General features: G+C 45.7%; 2 protein-coding genes across 3 annotated transcripts in view; one reads left to right on the plus strand and one right to left on the minus strand.

The window, feature by feature from the left end:
* The window catches only part of LOC106656442 (matrix metalloproteinase-24), a 153,452-nt gene that overhangs the window by 118,821 nt on the left and 17,523 nt on the right, over positions 1-17,108 (plus strand). For both annotated transcript variants that reach the window (XM_023460029.1, XM_014377419.2), the window contains exons 4-5: positions 9,624-9,770; positions 10,585-10,727. In XM_023460029.1, coding sequence (XP_023315797.1) covers positions 9,624-9,770; positions 10,585-10,727 — 290 coding nt within the window. The remainder of the gene's footprint in view (positions 1-9,623; positions 9,771-10,584; positions 10,728-17,108) is intronic.
* Positions 7,159-9,332, minus strand: LOC106656443 (4-coumarate--CoA ligase 1-like). The gene is made up of 6 exons (XM_014377420.2): positions 9,287-9,332; positions 9,064-9,195; positions 8,785-8,992; positions 7,806-8,693; positions 7,506-7,735; positions 7,159-7,437 (listed from the first exon to the last, which is right to left on the minus strand). The coding sequence occupies exons 1-6, from the start codon at positions 9,302-9,304 to the stop codon at positions 7,282-7,284; spliced, it is 1,632 nt and encodes a 543-aa protein (XP_014232906.1). The 5' UTR covers positions 9,305-9,332; the 3' UTR covers positions 7,159-7,281.

Raw genomic sequence — 17,108 nt, forward strand, 5'->3', positions numbered from 1 at the left:
TGCCAGAAAAGTCTATTTTCTTTGCTCGCCGCGTTATCTCTTGACTTTTCTCTCTCTCTCTCTTTCTCTTTCCTGCGTCCAGAGCGCCGCACAGCTGTTTCTTTCATTCTTTATTTTTTTTTTCTTTTTGTGAGATTTTCATTCAGTTTTTATTATCCACTGATTCGCAAGCAAAGCACGAGAAAAACGTCGGAGCGCATAAGCGCGCGCGCGCGACTGTTTTTGTACGTCAATATCGCTCGGTACACACAAATTATAATTTAAATTGCGTATGAATATTAAAGCCACGCGCTCTCGACGTTCTTGTATTAAATTTGCTCTCACGAGTTTTCGATGAAAAAAAAAGAAGGGAGGGGGGGGGGGGGNGGGGGGGGGGGGGGGGGATGCAGCTACAGCGAGAGCGTGGCGTCGAAGCAGTTGTTTCGTTCACGTCCCAAAGCCTTTGAAAAAAATTACCCAGCTCAGCACCTGTCGTCGACTGAAAGTAAATTCAATCCCTACACCGTTAGAAATATTTTCATTAAATTCAATGTGAATGCGGAGGAACTTTTGTTTCTCCACTTAGATGTCATCAATTTGTAGACCCAATTGATTTTGTGTTATTCAATGTTATACTATTATTTTTACTTTGCCACTTGCAGATTTACAAATGAGCAAACTCGCCATCTAGCGGTAGAGGTTGATGACACTAACTATACTTAAATTTTCATGACTTTTTTGACCAATTAAGGCAAAAAACTAAATCAGTATTCATATTTAACTATCTAAGTAAATCTTCATCGTTTATTTTTGCATTGAAAATAACGCATATAACTGCCCTTTCATGAGTATTTTGGGCAATCATCGTAAAAAAATAAATCAGTACTTTAATCGTTTCAATTTTGACGTCTTATAATACATTAGATCTGCGTCTAACTCTCGATAAAATAAACGTTCCTTCTCTCTCGCGCGCTAGAACTAATAAGCAAAGCAGGAAAAAATGTCTTATCAAAATCGAACGTAGTCATGCTCCAGCACACTTAATTGGTCAAAAAAGTCATGAAAATTTAAATATAGTTAGTGTCAACCTCTACCGCTAGATGGCGAATATGCTCATTTGTAAATCTGCAAGTGGCAAAGTAAAAATAATAGTATAACATAGAATAACCCAAAATCAATTGATGTTATTGACGTATGTATGGAATCTGTTGAATGAAAATATTTCTAACGGTGTTGGGATTCGCATTCCAACTCGATTGGGCTTGTCCGCTGGCATATGCGCACGTTTGTAATACTGATTCATGTACATCGATGCACGAGCAACAGTCGATTACCGCGCGACGATACACGCGAAAAAAATCCGCTGCCTGCACCTCGGCGCGCTCCTTTCGTTATACCGTATCCTATTCGTATTCCTCTCTCGGTCTCTCTCTTTGGCGCACTCGCGGGAAATAATAGCTCGCTCCACTCCTGTTTCTCCCTCTCGCAAGATATATAGATCGCGATGCAATTTTTATTTCTCTCTCGCTGTAATATACACCCGTACTACTGCGTATAGTCTTTATTGCGATATATACTCGCGGGCCACTCGAGAGATGCTCTTGTATAAAAATTTAACGCGTATTTAGGCGACGCGTTCCAAGCGCCTATACACCCACTGCAACCTATACTACTGCCTTGCGGGGGCTGCAGCAGCTTTTATGGCTTTGCCTCGCGATCGTAAAAGAGTCATTTTTATCCCTCTTCCGCGCTCGCGTGTGTATAAAGACAGTCTGGGCCAGAAGTTGAAAAAGATTTAACGCCGGCCATCCATCAGACGCGATGCGCTCTCGCGACCGCCGACGACTATTTTTCTCCCTTCTACTCCTCCACGCGTATATTGCAATATACGTGACCTCCTTTATGCGTCTGATACGTAGTTTATTAGCGGAGCCAATGATGAAGGCAATTAAGCATGATCGTTTTGAAGATTTTGCGGATGTGAATACGAAGCGAAGAGGAGGCATCAATCGAGAGTCTTAACGATCGCGTGTATACGCCGCCAATCGTTATTATTTTTATAATTTATTTTTCAATTTCCAATCCGAAGGCAGCAAAGAAAAAGCGAACGAATTTCTACGAGCTCAATTTGCGAGGAGCGAACGAATAATATATTGCGAAAGGCAATGCAATACGTCGCAAGCACGACGACGACGGCGACGACGAAGTCTAATAACCGTGACGTACGGGAACGCGATCAGGCGTCGCACACGCGTCGTCGTGCATATATATAGTATATATATTGTATATAGGACTTGGCGGAAGTCATTTTGCCCGCGTTGAATGAGAACAATTAAGCGAGAGAGATGATCGAAACGTATGAAGCACGAATGTGTGTGTGTATGCAACGAGAGCAAACAATGAGTAAATTGAAATTCTTAGAAAAGTCGTCTGGAATAACAGAGGACGAAGCCGTTCAAAATATTGATATCAAGAAGTAAGATGAAAAAAAAAGAAGAAGAAGTAGAAGTAGAGAGAAGAAACAAGAAGTCGTTTCTCGAGATGTATTACAGCGCAGTATACGTATTACAAGAGTGGATGAAAATCCAGAGCTTGCAGAAAAGTCAGGGAGATTTCACATTAGACGAAAACGTCGCAGCTCCTCGCATCTGCGTCTCCGTACGTGTGTGTGTGTGTGTGTGTTATACGTGTGTGTACGTTACAGTGCTGCTGCACTGTCATCCGCAATGGTCTGACCAAACTCGACCTCATCTACTACTACTGCTACTACTCGTCTTCCTCTCGTGCTACATACGCCAGATGATGCAGTCGCAGCGTAGCTCTCTAACCTCGAGCCTTGCATCATATATATCCTATGTCTCGTATACGTATACGTATATACACACACGAGCATATCCCGTGAACTGCTCGCACGGAGATATATAATACCGTAATGCCTTTCATCTGTGATGTGCCGCGCGTCGTCGTCGTCGTCGTCCGACCCCTGTATATATACGTGTGGAATGCGGCGCTGCACTGCACCCGAGAGTCGTCGTATATATAATACGCTACACACAGCGATCCTCGCGTCCTCGTGTGCCGTGGCGTGTCTACACGCGCGTTTCCAGAAGAGAGAGAGAGGGAGAGCTTTCTGCTGGCGCAAGTCGATTCGATGCACGTTTTTATAAAGAAGGCAAAAAAAAAAGGGGCACAATAAAAAGCTTCGCAGCAGCGACTTATTTCGCTTGCTCGCCAAAAATCCAGGACAGCTTCTTTTTTCGTGCTTTTTTTTGGATTTTTTTTTTTTTTTTTAATCGTATCGTCGAATTATCAAGTACAATAAGCTTCTCGTTGCCGCGAGCAGACACGCGAAAGAAAGCTTCGAGGCTCACGAGCTTTCAATCGTCGCAGTCGTTGTGAAACGTTCTTAAATATACGCGTGCTATGCGCCAGAGCTCGCCTAATTTCCCAATCCTGATGCATGCCGTGCACGCGCGGGCATAATAATACGCGCTTGCGAATGCTTGTTGCATAATTGAATCGAGCTGCAATAAGTATACCAGCTACACAGCTAGCTATACAGCCCGGGGATACTCGTTGGTGTACGCGCATGGTGTACACGGACCCGAAATTCGTTTTCTCTCCCTTTATAAATACGTTTAGTACACACATACGTGCTCTGTACCGATCTCGCTCTTTACAATATGGGGGGTACATCGTACGTACGCGGCACGGCCTCTATTGACTCGATTCGCCGTTTCGGATGTGCTCTTCTCACGTCCTGTGTGTATGTGTCTGCGTGCATATAAATGTACAGTCAAACGGACGGCATCGCCCGAGAGCGCGCAAGCTCTGAATATACATCGTGTGTATCGAAGATTCAATCTCGCAGCTCGACGCCCTATGTGCCTGTGTGTGTGCGATGCAGCTACGGTACAAAACGAAACGCGATTACGCCGCGCAACTCCGACTGTGTGTGTGTATACACAAGTAACGAATGGAGAGAAAAGCTCCTTAACGTTAGTACGCGTTCACAATATGATCATTCGGAAAAAATCGCGAGAAATAAGCGGATTATCGCAGCTTGAGTGCGTGTCTACACTGATTTCATCGCGTTCTAAATCATATACGAGTAAAACTTACAAAATTAAACGTGTATTAAGACTAACCGTGCGTTAATTACCACAGCATATTTTATACGCACAACATTTGAGTCCGCGGTAATATACCAACGCATTTTCACCCGCCTACCAACGATCTGCCGATTAATGATCCGACATAATTTTCGAGACTCGTCATCGTCATAATTATATCGACACGTGACGGCCGGGAAAACAATTCGCTGAGCTGACGCCAACACCCGTGATCCCAATGGATTATTCATCGTGCCGCGTGCTCCTCCTTCCCAAAATTTGTCCACGCACGTATAAGCATCGAGAAACTCGAGGACGTTTCGTCCCGCCATCGACCGATCAAGAGGCTCTTATAATGCACGTATGAGCTTGACAATATATCCCGCGACACATCCATATTGGCTGCGATATTCCAGTAGGTCCTTGTCTGTCGCGCGTCAATCAGGAATTACACAAAACAGTCCTCCATCATCTACGTCTCTCCGTGTACGAATATATGTATTTATTTTCGATTTTTTTTTTACGTTTTGAATTCACCGACGGCTCAGTGGTAGACATTTGCGGCTTGTTCGCGTCAGTTATATATAACGTATGCAGCAGCTATGCGAATCGAGCTCGATCGCGGTCCATCCCTGTCAGGTACACGCGCGCTCTCGAATTCGCCTCTCGAATTGTGTGCCCTCGTGTCAACGAGAGATATAGATAGAGCCCCTTTCGTGGCTGCTGCGCGAGACGAGAGCTTCATACTTCGTATAGAAATCGGGATTTAATCTTTCGTTCCGAGTTTATCTCTGAAATTGTAATGGTAAGGATCTTACTCTATATTTTTTTTTTCGATTATCGACTTGGTAATTCAATTATAAGAATGAGGATGGGACGTTTCAATTGAAACATGGTTTTATTGTCTTAAAGTTCTATTAATAAAGTGTATGAATTTATGTACTATATTAAAAGTACATGGGCTACAACTCTCGGGCCATCTCTATGAGGGTCGGTATGATTTTCTTTCCCGTCGGCGTGCAGGGTAATCTGTCGACGATCGTCACGTCGACGGACAACAATTGGCGCGTGTCGTCGTGAGAATTCGCTACTCGGCGCAACTCCTCGCTCGTCGCCTGCAAAGAATTAACGAAAAATAAAGAAAGAAGCAACCATTTCGAAAGTTTCGAGCTTTTATAACGAGTCGCATAAGGTAAAAAAAGTTCCGTATCATACCTTGGCATCGGGCTTGGTCACAATAAACGCCAATGCCAGCTGGACGTCGTTCTCTTTAACGGTCGGTACGACGGCGACCTCCGCCACGTCCGGATGCCGCACCAGCCTATCCTCGATCTGTCCCGCCGACACGTATCGGCCGTCGGCCAGCCGCATCACCTCCTTGATCCGGCCCAGCACGCTGATCTCCCCGTCCTCGTCGTAGTAGCCAAAGTCCTCGGTGTGAAGCCAACCCTCCTCGTCTACAACTGCTCTCGTCTTCTCGGCATTCTTCCAGTAGCCGAGCATCTTGTGCTCGGAGTCGAAGCATAGCTCGCCGTGTCTATTGGGCCCGAGGGTCCGGCCAGTCGCCACGTCGACGATCTTCGCCCTGACCCCCGGCAGCACGTGACCGATGGAGTTGGCGACTCTCGAGCACCTGAGCTGCGTCGTCGTCACGCCCGACATCTCCGTCGTGCCGTAAGCGACGAACACGTGGCACTGGGGCACGGCCCGGCGCACCTCCTGCAGAGTATTGCCGCGACTCCTCGAGCCGCCTATCATCAGCCGGCGCAGCGACGAGTAATCGTGTCGTCGGAAGGCGTCGGCCTTGCAGAGCTGCGTGAGTTTCGGCGACGTGAAGAACGCGTAGCTCACCTTGTACCGCTCGACGACGCGACTGGTCTCGTCGGCGTCGGCCGGCCCGTGAATGATCCTCGTCGACCTCATCCTAATGCAGAGCAGAAGATAACTCGTCGCCGTTATCCAGGACAGATACGAGTACCAGAGGACGGTGGAGCCCGGCTCGAAGTACTCGTACTCGAAGCGATGATTGGGCACGGCCGCGTACGAGATCGCGATGCCCTTCTGCTCGCCGGTGGTGCCCGACGAGAAGAAGATCACGGCTACTCGCTCCTTGGGCGCGTCGGGCTCGTAGTGCCGGAAATCGTCGACCTCCTCGTGCCTCTGCTCGGCCAGCACGTCGCGAAGACACGGATAGCCAGGCTTGCGACTGTAGCAGACGAACAGACACTCGGAGCCGACCGCGCGGGCGGCCTGGGACAGCATCTCGATGGATTTCTCGCAGGCGAACATCACCTTGGGCTTCAACAGCTCGAAGAAACGCTCGGCCTTGTCGCGCGTCAAATCGTGATACCAAGGATTGAAGACGACGCCGAGATAGAGCGCGGCGAAGAACGGCACGTAGTCGTCGCTCTGGTTGGGCGTCGACACGGCCACCACGTCGTTCTCGTGGACGATGCCCCGCTTGCGCAGCCACAGGGCGCAGCGGATCGTGCGCTCGCGCATCTGGCCGAAGGTCGTGCGCTCGCCCGTGTCGGCGTTGATCTGAGACAACGATTGTTTAGTTTTATGTGATCGAGTTTTTAAGATACACGTACCTGCGCGACGAAGTCAGGATCCTTGGCCATGGCGTCGAGCAGAGACTTGGAAATGCCGTCCTCGAAGGGTTTGGGTGTCTTTCCCACGATGATGTTGTTCTCGATGGTGAAAGTACGGAATTCCTGACACAACGCAGATAGACAGATATAGCAAATCGATGCTTAAAATTATTTACGACTATGATAAAGATATACTTCATCGTGCTTGATTCTCTCCTCCATGTTCTCCTCGAAATTCATCTTGCACTCCGAAAATTATCAGCAGTGAACGACACTCAAACGTGACTTAGACTGCCGCGTCTAGACTCGTATGTAAAATTATCGTAAAAATTTGCAACTCACGCGAACGAGCTGTACTCGGCACGTACCAAACACACCTGTTCGGCATGATACAGTTTAGCGATAAAAAAAAATGACGTCGTTATCGCGTTCATCGATTAATCGTTGATCGATGCGATTCTCGTACGGTTGATTGATCAAAAATTAACTAATTTTTTAATCGGATTGAAATCAGCTGTGATCGACGACGATCGTTATATTACAAAAGATTTTATTTTTACAGATTATAAATTACAATTATTAAACGTAAGACACAATTATTGGGCGTATTTGAGCGCCATCTCTTTGAGCTTCCTCAGAGCTATCTTGCCGGTCGACGTGTACGGCAAACTGTCGACGAAGACGACACCGCCGATCAAGCGATAGTACGTGGCGTAGCTCGCCGACAGCTCGATCAGCTCCTCGGCCGTCACCTGCGTAAAAAACACACGACAGATCGGATTTATATCCTCGTAAAAGTTCGAAATCTCGCATATCTTACCGTGGATTCGGGGGTCTTGACGACGAAGGCCATGGGCCGCTCGACGTCGACGCTGTGCGGCACCGGGACCACTGCGGCGTCCGCCACCCCGGGATGCTTGAGCAGTATCTCCTCGACGATGCCCGGCGCCACGTGATCGTTCTGGCAGATGATCACCTCCTTGCGGCGGCTGGTTATCACTATCTCGCCGTCCTCGGTGAAGTAGCCCAAGTCTCCGCTGCGGCACCAGCCTGAAAAAACAATGATTAAATAAAAAAAATAAAATCGCCCGATCCTCAGCTCGTCTCGTCTATCTCGTACCGTCGTCGTCGATGACCTCCTTGGTGGCCGCCGGATTCTTGTAGTAAGCCGTCATTCTGTTCTCCGTCATGAAGCACAACTCGCCCTCCTCGTCGGGCCCGAGCTGCCGATCGGTCTCCGGGTCCAAGACCTTCATGCTCACCCTCTCGACGATGTCGCCGACCGAGTGCACGATCTTGGAGTCGCGGGTCTGCATGGCCCCTGCTCCACCGAGCTCGGTCATGCCGAAGCTGTTGGAGACGACGGTGCCGTTGGGCATCAAAGCCTCGCGAAATTTCACCAGCACGTCGGCGTTGCATCGAGAGCCGCCTACGAGCAGGGCGTCGAGCGACGACAGATCGTAGCGCGATAGAACGTCGGCCTTGTACATCTTGGTGAGGTAGGTGGGCGTGAGGAAGGTCCACCTCACGCGATACTTCTCGATGAGCTCGCAGGTGCGCTCGGCCTCGAATTCCCGAGTGACCAGTCGGGTCGCGTTGTTCCTGATGGTATAGAGATGAAAGTGGGTGCCCGTGATCCAGGTCTTGCCCGAGTAGAAGAGATAGTTGGCGTCGCGCGGCATGTACTTGTGCTTGAAGCGAGCGTTGACCATCGCCTCGTACGTGAGCATCGTGCCCTTCTGCTTGCCCGTGGTACCCGACGAGAAGAACACGACGGCCGTTTGACGCGAGCCGATGGGATACTCCACCGGGGCGAAGCCGTCGACCTCCTGCTGGCTCTGCTCGGCCATGATCTGGGCCAGGGTCGGGTATTCAGAGCTCTCGCCGATGACGACGAATTTACAGTCGACTTTGGCCTCCTTGGCCGTGCTCGCCAGCAGATCGATGGTCTTGTCGGTGGCGATCATGATTTTCGGCTCCATCAGCGCCCACAGATCCCTGCACTCGGCTATATATACAAAGAGTATATATAAAGTACCGTTCGTTTTTCCCCACGTCCGTATAAAACATCTCATTTTTTTTTTTTTTCCCCGACTTACCCGCTGAATACTGATCGTACCAGGGATTGAACACGGCCCCGACGTAAAACGTGCTCAGCATCGGCACGAAGTCGTGCATCATGAGCGGCGTGGACGAGGCGACGATGTCGTCCTTGCCGATGCCCTGCTCCCGCAGCCACAGGGCGCATCTCACGCTCAGATCTTTCATTTCCGCGTGCGTCATCGTCTCACCGGTCTCGACGTCGAGCTATATGTACGAAGTAGAGATTGATTTATGTCCCATACGCGTCGAACGATCGATTTTGCTGCGTTATTTACCTGTCCGACGGTATTGGGATGGGCGTCGAAAGCGTCGAGGATGACCCTGCCGACGCCCCGGTCGACCAGCAGTTCCGCGGCGTCCTCGCCGATGATGACGTTGTTCTCGATCCGGAACCTCCGCTTGCCGCTCTGTGTTCACACATAATATTTATGTATTTTAATTCAAAACTTTTCCATCACAATCCACACGTAGATTTTTTGTATAAAAAAATGTTATTACTTTGTTCGATTCAGCCATGATACCGTGCGTGTACGTGCTCTCTGCCCGTCTAACGAAGAAACACTGCGATCGCGTAATTATTATCGCTTTCTCTCCGGAGTGCAGCAGTTCCGTTATCTAGGCACTCCACTCTTTCTCTCTCTCTCTGTTGATTGTTTAATTAATTAACAGAAGATCGTGTCATTGTTCCTTATTTTCACTGCGCGCGAAAGAGATAAGATACATACTCTCGGCGCTATATAGCATCGAGAGTGCAATCGATCAACGAAACGCGTACTTTTTTTTATCAAAGACACAATATTAATTCGACGAATGTGTTTCGATGACTCTGTTGCAGTTTGAGGACCGACAGGCCGAGCGGCCTCGAGACGGGCGGCGTGAGGCGCGAGCTCAGCCGCGCCCTCGACGTGTGGGCGAAAAATTCGAAGCTCACCTTCCAAGAGATCAACAGCGACTCGGCCGACATTCTCGTCTCCTTTCATCGGTGAGTTTTTTTTCATCGTTTACTTTAATCTTCTTCTTTATTCTTGTAAGTCAACGCACACTCGAATATACATAATTGTTGTCGATAAATCGTACGATATATGGTATTTGCACGAGTTACGCAAACGAGAGATAATAAAAAAAGAGCAGCGGAACGAATATTTATCCGTTCATTAGCTGTGCTACCGCTGCTGCTGCTACTCGGTGTATATATGCCATTGCGATCGCGTGCGTCGCGGTGTTCATGCGAACGAGGCAAAAAAAAAATAGATAAAAAAAAGTTTTTTTTTTTCTAGCCCCAGCCGTTGCGCAGATGAAAATTGACAGTTCCATTTACGCCGCGCAGCTATACGACTTTTCACGCGCGCGCGGGCGGGAAAGGACTGTCGTTCGCCACTGTATAGTTCAGACCATGAATTTAAGTTCTTCGACAAATACTTTTAGAAAAATAGAATCTACAGTTTTTCCGGAGCATTTCAAAAAAAAGAAAAAAAAGGAAAAAAATACCTCTCGCGCGTCGATGCATTTTCTCCGCGCCGTGGCTTCGAGCTCGCCTTTCAGGGCAAATTACACGTCGCTGGCGCGGCGGCGGGGTCGAGCTGAAAGAAATCAAATTTTCGCAATGCGCCTTACTGTGTACGAATTCGCCGTAGCACCCTTTCGTTTGATATATTGCGAGTAGCGGCTGGCTGCTGCTACTGCTGCGGCGAAAGAAAAAGAAAATCGAGAATAGAGCCCAGCAAAAGCAGCCCAACACCAAAACTCTCTATACTACTCATGCGTGCGAACGTTTATATGTGTGCTGTATGTTGCAGAGGTTATCACGGCGACGGATATCCTTTCGACGGCAGGGGACAGATATTGGCGCACGCCTTCTTTCCGGGCAACGATCGCGGCGGCGACGCTCACTTCGACGAGGAGGAGGAGTGGACGCTGGGCAGCAGCAGCACCGACGACGGTGAGTACCCGAGATCGACGTCACACATTTTCCATGTTTATATACCAACGATATATATGAAATGCAGTTTCTAATTTTTGATTCGAGCGTTGCGTATAAAAGCAGTTTATGGATTCGACATATCGTCGGACCCATTCCGAGTTTTTAACTGTCTCTATTATACGCGCGTGACAGCTGCGCGGGAGATTTTCGCGCGCTCAATTATAGTCACGCGTGTGATGATCGCGTGCGCGGCGTAAAGTGTCTTAAGATCGTTAAAACTTGATCCATAATATTCCTCTTAATTCGGGGGAAGCTCTGTGTAATATCGGGAAATGACCCCCGCGCGTTCGACCGAAGCAGCAATTTTATCATAACGTCGTACCTATATACTAATATATTCTACGTACATATCAATGAGCTCTCGCGTATTCCGATCACGCGCCACCACGGCGCTACACCACCATCGACGATTATATCATTATTATAAATTAGGCGTGTATACGACGTGGAGCGCAGTTGGATCTTCATCGCGCCTGAAAATAAGCTAAATTTCACTTATCTCGTCGTCGTCGCAGTCGTAGTCGTAGTCGCTGGAGCTCGAACTTTAATTCGATATCTCACTTTATATCCTTTGCCAACTTTGGTCACACGTCGCTTCCTCTCTCTCCCTCCCTCCCTCTCTCTCCGGTGTCTGACTCTCTCTGTGTACGAGTCTATACGTGTGGGTGTATAAAACCTCCCGCTATTTCTTTTGAGCCGAGAATCGAATAAGCCCGGACGGTGTGCGCCTGTGTGTGCGCACGAGAAGGCGACGAACGCGCGCGAACCCGTTTTTTCGCTCTGCCGCGTTTCTGCGCGCGCGTACAAATGTTTGGCTTTCATTGAGATGGATTTATCGCGCGCGCGCCTCCCCGTATATAAGAGAGGGAGGCAGCGATCCGGCTCTATATATACCTGTACGAATGGTGCGAGAATAAAAAAAAAGGAAAAAAAAGGACGTTTCACGCTCAGCGGCGGCAAACAAACAGCCCGCAAATTCGTCCTATATACTGTATGTGGGGATATATTATATACTTTATGGGGTTGTGCTTTCGTAACGAATTGCTATAAGTTTTTGAGCGAAGAAAAAAACAAAAAAAACAGAATGTTGAAGGGGTTGGCGTGGGATTGATGCTCGTGTATATGTGTGTACGGAAAAACTAACGCACGAAAGCTCGTAAATTCCCAATGATATAAAACCTTTTACTCGGTTCGAAGTACCTATATATAGAACGATTCTCGCGCGCGGGGAATCTCTATTTATTTATCGATACAGCCTCTCACTTTGTGCAATCACTTGCTATGCGCGATCGGTAAATTTTTTGGTTGGTCATTTGGCCTCGTAAACGAAATATCACCGAAAGCTCGATTCCCGCGGAAAACTCGTCAGCGCGCGACGATAAAAACACTCGCTCGAAGCAACGACGAAATGATAATACGCGCGCGCACGGCGCATTTCACCACGATCCTACTGCTGCTGCATTGCTATAAATAAAACTGCGCGGCATTTTCCAGCGTACGCGCGTCGAGTCAATCCGCATAACTCGAATTTTTTGCCCCGACTTCCGCACGCTCCTTGCTCTTCGTATGTACTTCGGGCTCTAATTGAAAATACCTCGACGTACTACTATAAACCCTTTCAAAATTATGTTGTAATTCAAACGTAGCTCAAAAATTTCGTTTTTACACCTAATTCGACAGCGCAGCGCAAATTCCCGATCCTCGAATTCCAATCGCTCATTTAAATCAACCTCGTTATATACCCCCGGAGCGTGCAGCTGCACGATGTACTCGGCTGATTCTTCATTTATTTATTTTCGATTTCGAATCGATTTTCGACGGCAGCTCCAACGCGATGCAACATACGCTCGAGCTCGAGCGATTAAAATACTGCGCTTCGCAATTTCGGACTCTCTGCCCCCGCTACCGACTTAATTAAAAAGCTAATTTGCATCCAATACGCGTTTTCGGTGCTCGACACTCCCTCTGCTGACGCGCGTATATATAACACGAGCTGCCGTTGCTTTTTCATTGTGTCGCGCGGGTGTATAATATGCAGCATATACAGCTGAGGACAGAGCTGTGGCGCGACGATGACGCGATCGCGACACAGGCACGCACACCAGCGGGCGATCGAATGCAAAAAAGCTCTCTCTGCCCCCTCTGCTCTGCTTTCCTGTAGGATACGATTCGAGAAAATCGAGTTACGCGCGACAAATGTAGGCGCGAAAATCTCCCGCGTGTTCGAATGTCAAACCTTCACTGATGTACTGGACTTGATTCAAGAGAAATATTTACTTATGCACAGTTACTTCACTAGATAACTATTGTACTTAACAATCTTTTCTGCGTAAGTTACGTTTTTTGCTTCGGGCCACCTAGCGGCGACACGTCTCACTATTTCGCGTACATCAATACATCAAAAAGCTTATGGTCAAGCAATACATCAAAAGCTTATATTCGCGATAGGAGGAAATCTTCTTTTGTCACTGATTGGTCATTCGATTTTATTTTTACGATTGGAACTTCCGAAATTCATGCAATTTAACGCACACATTTAACAATTTTATTGGTGAATATGATCCGATATATAACAATTTTTCCAATTTCTCACGATTTGTATTCCTACAAACGTAACGACATGTTGTATAATTCAAGCGGAATGACTGGTATTATTTTGTTCATTCAAACACGTACCAATGATAGTCTCATCATTTATGAAGCGGGTCGAATATAGTTTTTCATAATTATTAGTACACGAAGACAGAAATCGTTTGCAGTCACACTTTGAAAAAAAACCGCTGCCAGCCAAATGGCAAAGATCTTGACGTATTATGAAGCACGTCTATTACGTCTAAAACTTTGAAATAAATATTAAATTTTGTTATAATTTCTAATATGTTGTATAAGGATCTATTGATTAAATATTACAGAGAGTAATTTGAAGTACTTAGAAAGCCGAAAAAATTTCTCGAAGAAATCGTCGCCAACGTAGAATTTTGAAATTGTTCAACTTTGAAAGTACAATGTATAAACAGATTAATCGTAACTTAATTGTAAACAATATGATTATAAACGATTTTGACATCATCCATCGACACAATTATTATGTTTACTGTAAAAATAAATTAGTTTGAATGTTGACTTTGCCGGTGAAACAATCCATAACACCAAAAGATTAATTTAACTCATTCAATTTCTGTGGTACTAAAAAGAAATATCCATCGTTCATTTTAAGCACCAAAATGGATAAACATGAGGAAAAATTCGAGGAAGTTGACTCAGAGGATAATTTAAGTGAACATGACATTGTTCTTTCAGACGACAAAAAATACGTTCATGATATTTGTCAGGAGGCGTTTACATTAGAATCAAACATGATTACACACCGAGACACAATTCACAAAGAAAAAAAAGATTTCGTATGTGACAAGTGCGAAGAGAAATTTGAGTTTCGAAGTCATTTAAGTAGACACCAAATATCAGTACACAAAAGCCGCACAGATTTTTCATGCGACAATTGTGAGAAGAAATTTATGAAAAAATCAAGTTTATTTACGCACCAAAAATTAGTACACAAAGATCGCGAAGATTTCACATGTAACAAGTGTGAGAGGAAATTTGAAAATAAATCAACTTTACTCAAACACAAAAAAATATTTCACGATGTTTTCAAAGATTACTTATGTGAAAGATGCGCGAAGAGATTTGGAAATAAACAGAGTTTACTTTTGCACATAAAAACAGTCCATCGGGATCACAAAGATAACGTGCGGGACAAGTCTGAAAAGAAATTGACGACAGTCCATGAGCATCGCAAACATTTCGCTTGCGACAAATGCGAGAAGATGTTTGGACAAAAATGGATTTTGCTTCAGCATCAAAAGACAGTTCATGATGGTCGCAAAGATTATGCATGCGACAAGTGCGAGAAGAAATTCGGACAAAAATCGCATTTGCGCTTCCATCAAAAGACAGTACATGAAAGTCGCAAAGATCACGTATGCGACAAGTGCGAAAAGAAGTTTGGACAAAAATGGATTTTGGTTTACCATCAAAAGACTGTCCACGAAGGTCGGAAAGATTTCGCATGTGACAAATGCGTGAAGAAATTTGGAATTAGTTCCGATCTGTTGAAGCACCAAAAGACGGTACACGAAGGTCGGAAAGATTACGCATGTGACTATTGTGAGAAAAAATTTGGACTTAAACATCATTTACTCAAACACCAAAGAACAGTGCACGAAGGTCGCAAAGATTTCCCATGTGATAAGTGCGACAAGAAATTTGGAGTGAGATCGACTCTGCTCTTACACCAAAAAACAGTACACGAAGGTCGCAAAGATTACGAATGCGCAAATTGCGAGAAGGTATTCGGAATGAAATCGAATTTACTTGTCCACCAAAGGACAGTCCATGAAAGTCGCAAAGATTTTGCATGTGACGAGTGTGAGCAGAAATTTGGACATAAATCAAGTTTAGTTACACACAAAAAGAGGATACACGAATATCGCAAAGATTCTGCATGCAATCAATGCGAAAAAAAATTTGGATGTAAATCCGATTTGCTCAAACATCAAAAAACTGTTCACGAAGGACATAAAGATTTTGCATGTGATAAGTGCGAGAAGAAATTTGGACAAACATCGCATTTGTATCGCCACCAAAAAACTATCCACGAAGGTCGCAAAGATTACGCATGTGACAATTGCAAGAAAAAATTTGGACACAAACATCATTTAGTCAACCACCAAAGTACAGTCCACGAAGATCGCAAAGATTAGGTATGCAATAAATGCGAAAAAAAATTTGGATGTAAATCAGATCTGTTCAAGTACCAAAAAACTGTACACGAAGATCATTACGATTTTATAACCGAAAAATGTGAGTGAGGAGCCATATCAAGCTCAAACTTATAGAAAAATTTGAGGTTCCTAATTCGTAAAAACTAATGATAAATCATAGAATAAATTGACTCTCCCATTATTATGGAGGAATTTTAGAAAATTTTTATGAAGTTTGTTTTGTTTCATATAATTGGAAAATCTAACTGTATAATAATCATGCTTGTCTATAATATTCTTTTATAATGGTTTGATTTGCTATAAACTCCTTCCAAATCTTCTCATAGTCAAAAATAAGTGCAATCGCACGCTGATTTTACGAATAATGACGCGATTCACGCAAGTATGAAAAGATCGAGGTTACGCATTAACAAAAAAAATATCAAAACACGTGTTTATAGCCAGAAGAAACGCGGATAACCCACCTCATTGTCGAAGACGCCAAGGTACAAAAAAAAGAACGGAAGAAAAGGGGAAAAAAATAAAGAAAAGCAAGAGAGAAAAACTTGTATTCACTGTGTAACGGAGAGACAGGCGAAATTGCGCGCGAATACGCGAGGTCGTTTTTGCTCGAGAAAGTTATTTTCTCATTCAAGCTGCTCTTCTGTAGCTGATGAGAGCTTGCACCGCCACCGTTGCTGGTGCTGCCGTGACGGGGACGAGCAGCAGCAGCAGTAGTAGTAGAAAGCTCCGGACAGCACAGAGCGTAGCGCGAACAGTCATATACGCGCTGCAGCAGGAAGAAGAAAAGGGCGCGAGATTGCGAGACTGCTACGACACGACGAAGAAAACCCGATTAGCTCCGCGCGCCAACTTGCGTATAACGTTGTTAATACTCGATTTCCCTGGCGCTACACACTAGCAGCGTGTGCACACGCGTAGAGCTCGTACGAGCGCGTATTCGGAGTGCTTTTTCTTCGGTTTAACTCCGGTAATCGATGGAACTTTAACTCGCTCACTTATTTTACAATCTTTTATAATGGTTCTTAGTTTTGCTCGTATACAAATGTAACATTTATGAAGCTCGTTAATGAGATATTTTCGGATTTCTTTTTGCATAATTCGACTCGGCGTGCATAGATAATGTACGAATATATGTGCGTTCCGTATGAAGGAGGCACATCCATCAAGATTCCAGATCCGCAAGCTCATTTCCTCATTTTCGACGTTTCTCTCTTGCTTCGATCGTCTCTCCTGCCTTCGTTCGCGGCATATCCTTTACCCATAAATGTGCAGTGCGTGCCTTCGATTCTCAATATACATGCATAGTCTTTCCTCAATATATATATCTAACATACCTCTTGGCGCGGATCCCCCATATATATACACAAAACCCATGCAATACTCCAAGACTTTTCTTTTATTTTTCTCGCGAACATATATATATTACGCGCGCAGAGAAGCCTTAGAGAGAGAGAGAGGCCAAATGCAAATGTCTTCGTCGTTTCTATCTCCATCTCTCTCTCTCTCTTTTCCTTATTCGCAAGCGGCGGCGAAGAGGCTTTATTGCATCGAA

The sequence above is a fragment of the Trichogramma pretiosum genome, unplaced genomic scaffold (genome assembly GCF_000599845.2).
Source record: "Trichogramma pretiosum strain Unisexual culture from Peru unplaced genomic scaffold, Tpre_2.0 scaffold10, whole genome shotgun sequence".
NCBI classification, from domain to species: domain Eukaryota; kingdom Metazoa; phylum Arthropoda; class Insecta; order Hymenoptera; family Trichogrammatidae; genus Trichogramma; species Trichogramma pretiosum.

Coding starts and splice junctions, on each gene's coding strand:
- LOC106656443 (XM_014377420.2), bottom strand. Junction 7,736..7,805: donor GGAGGTCATCGACGACGACG/GTACGAGATAGA, acceptor TTGTTTTTTCAG/GCTGGTGCCGCAGCGGAGAC. Junction 7,438..7,505: donor TCAAGACCCCCGAATCCACG/GTAAGATATGCG, acceptor TTTTTTACGCAG/GTGACGGCCGAGGAGCTGAT.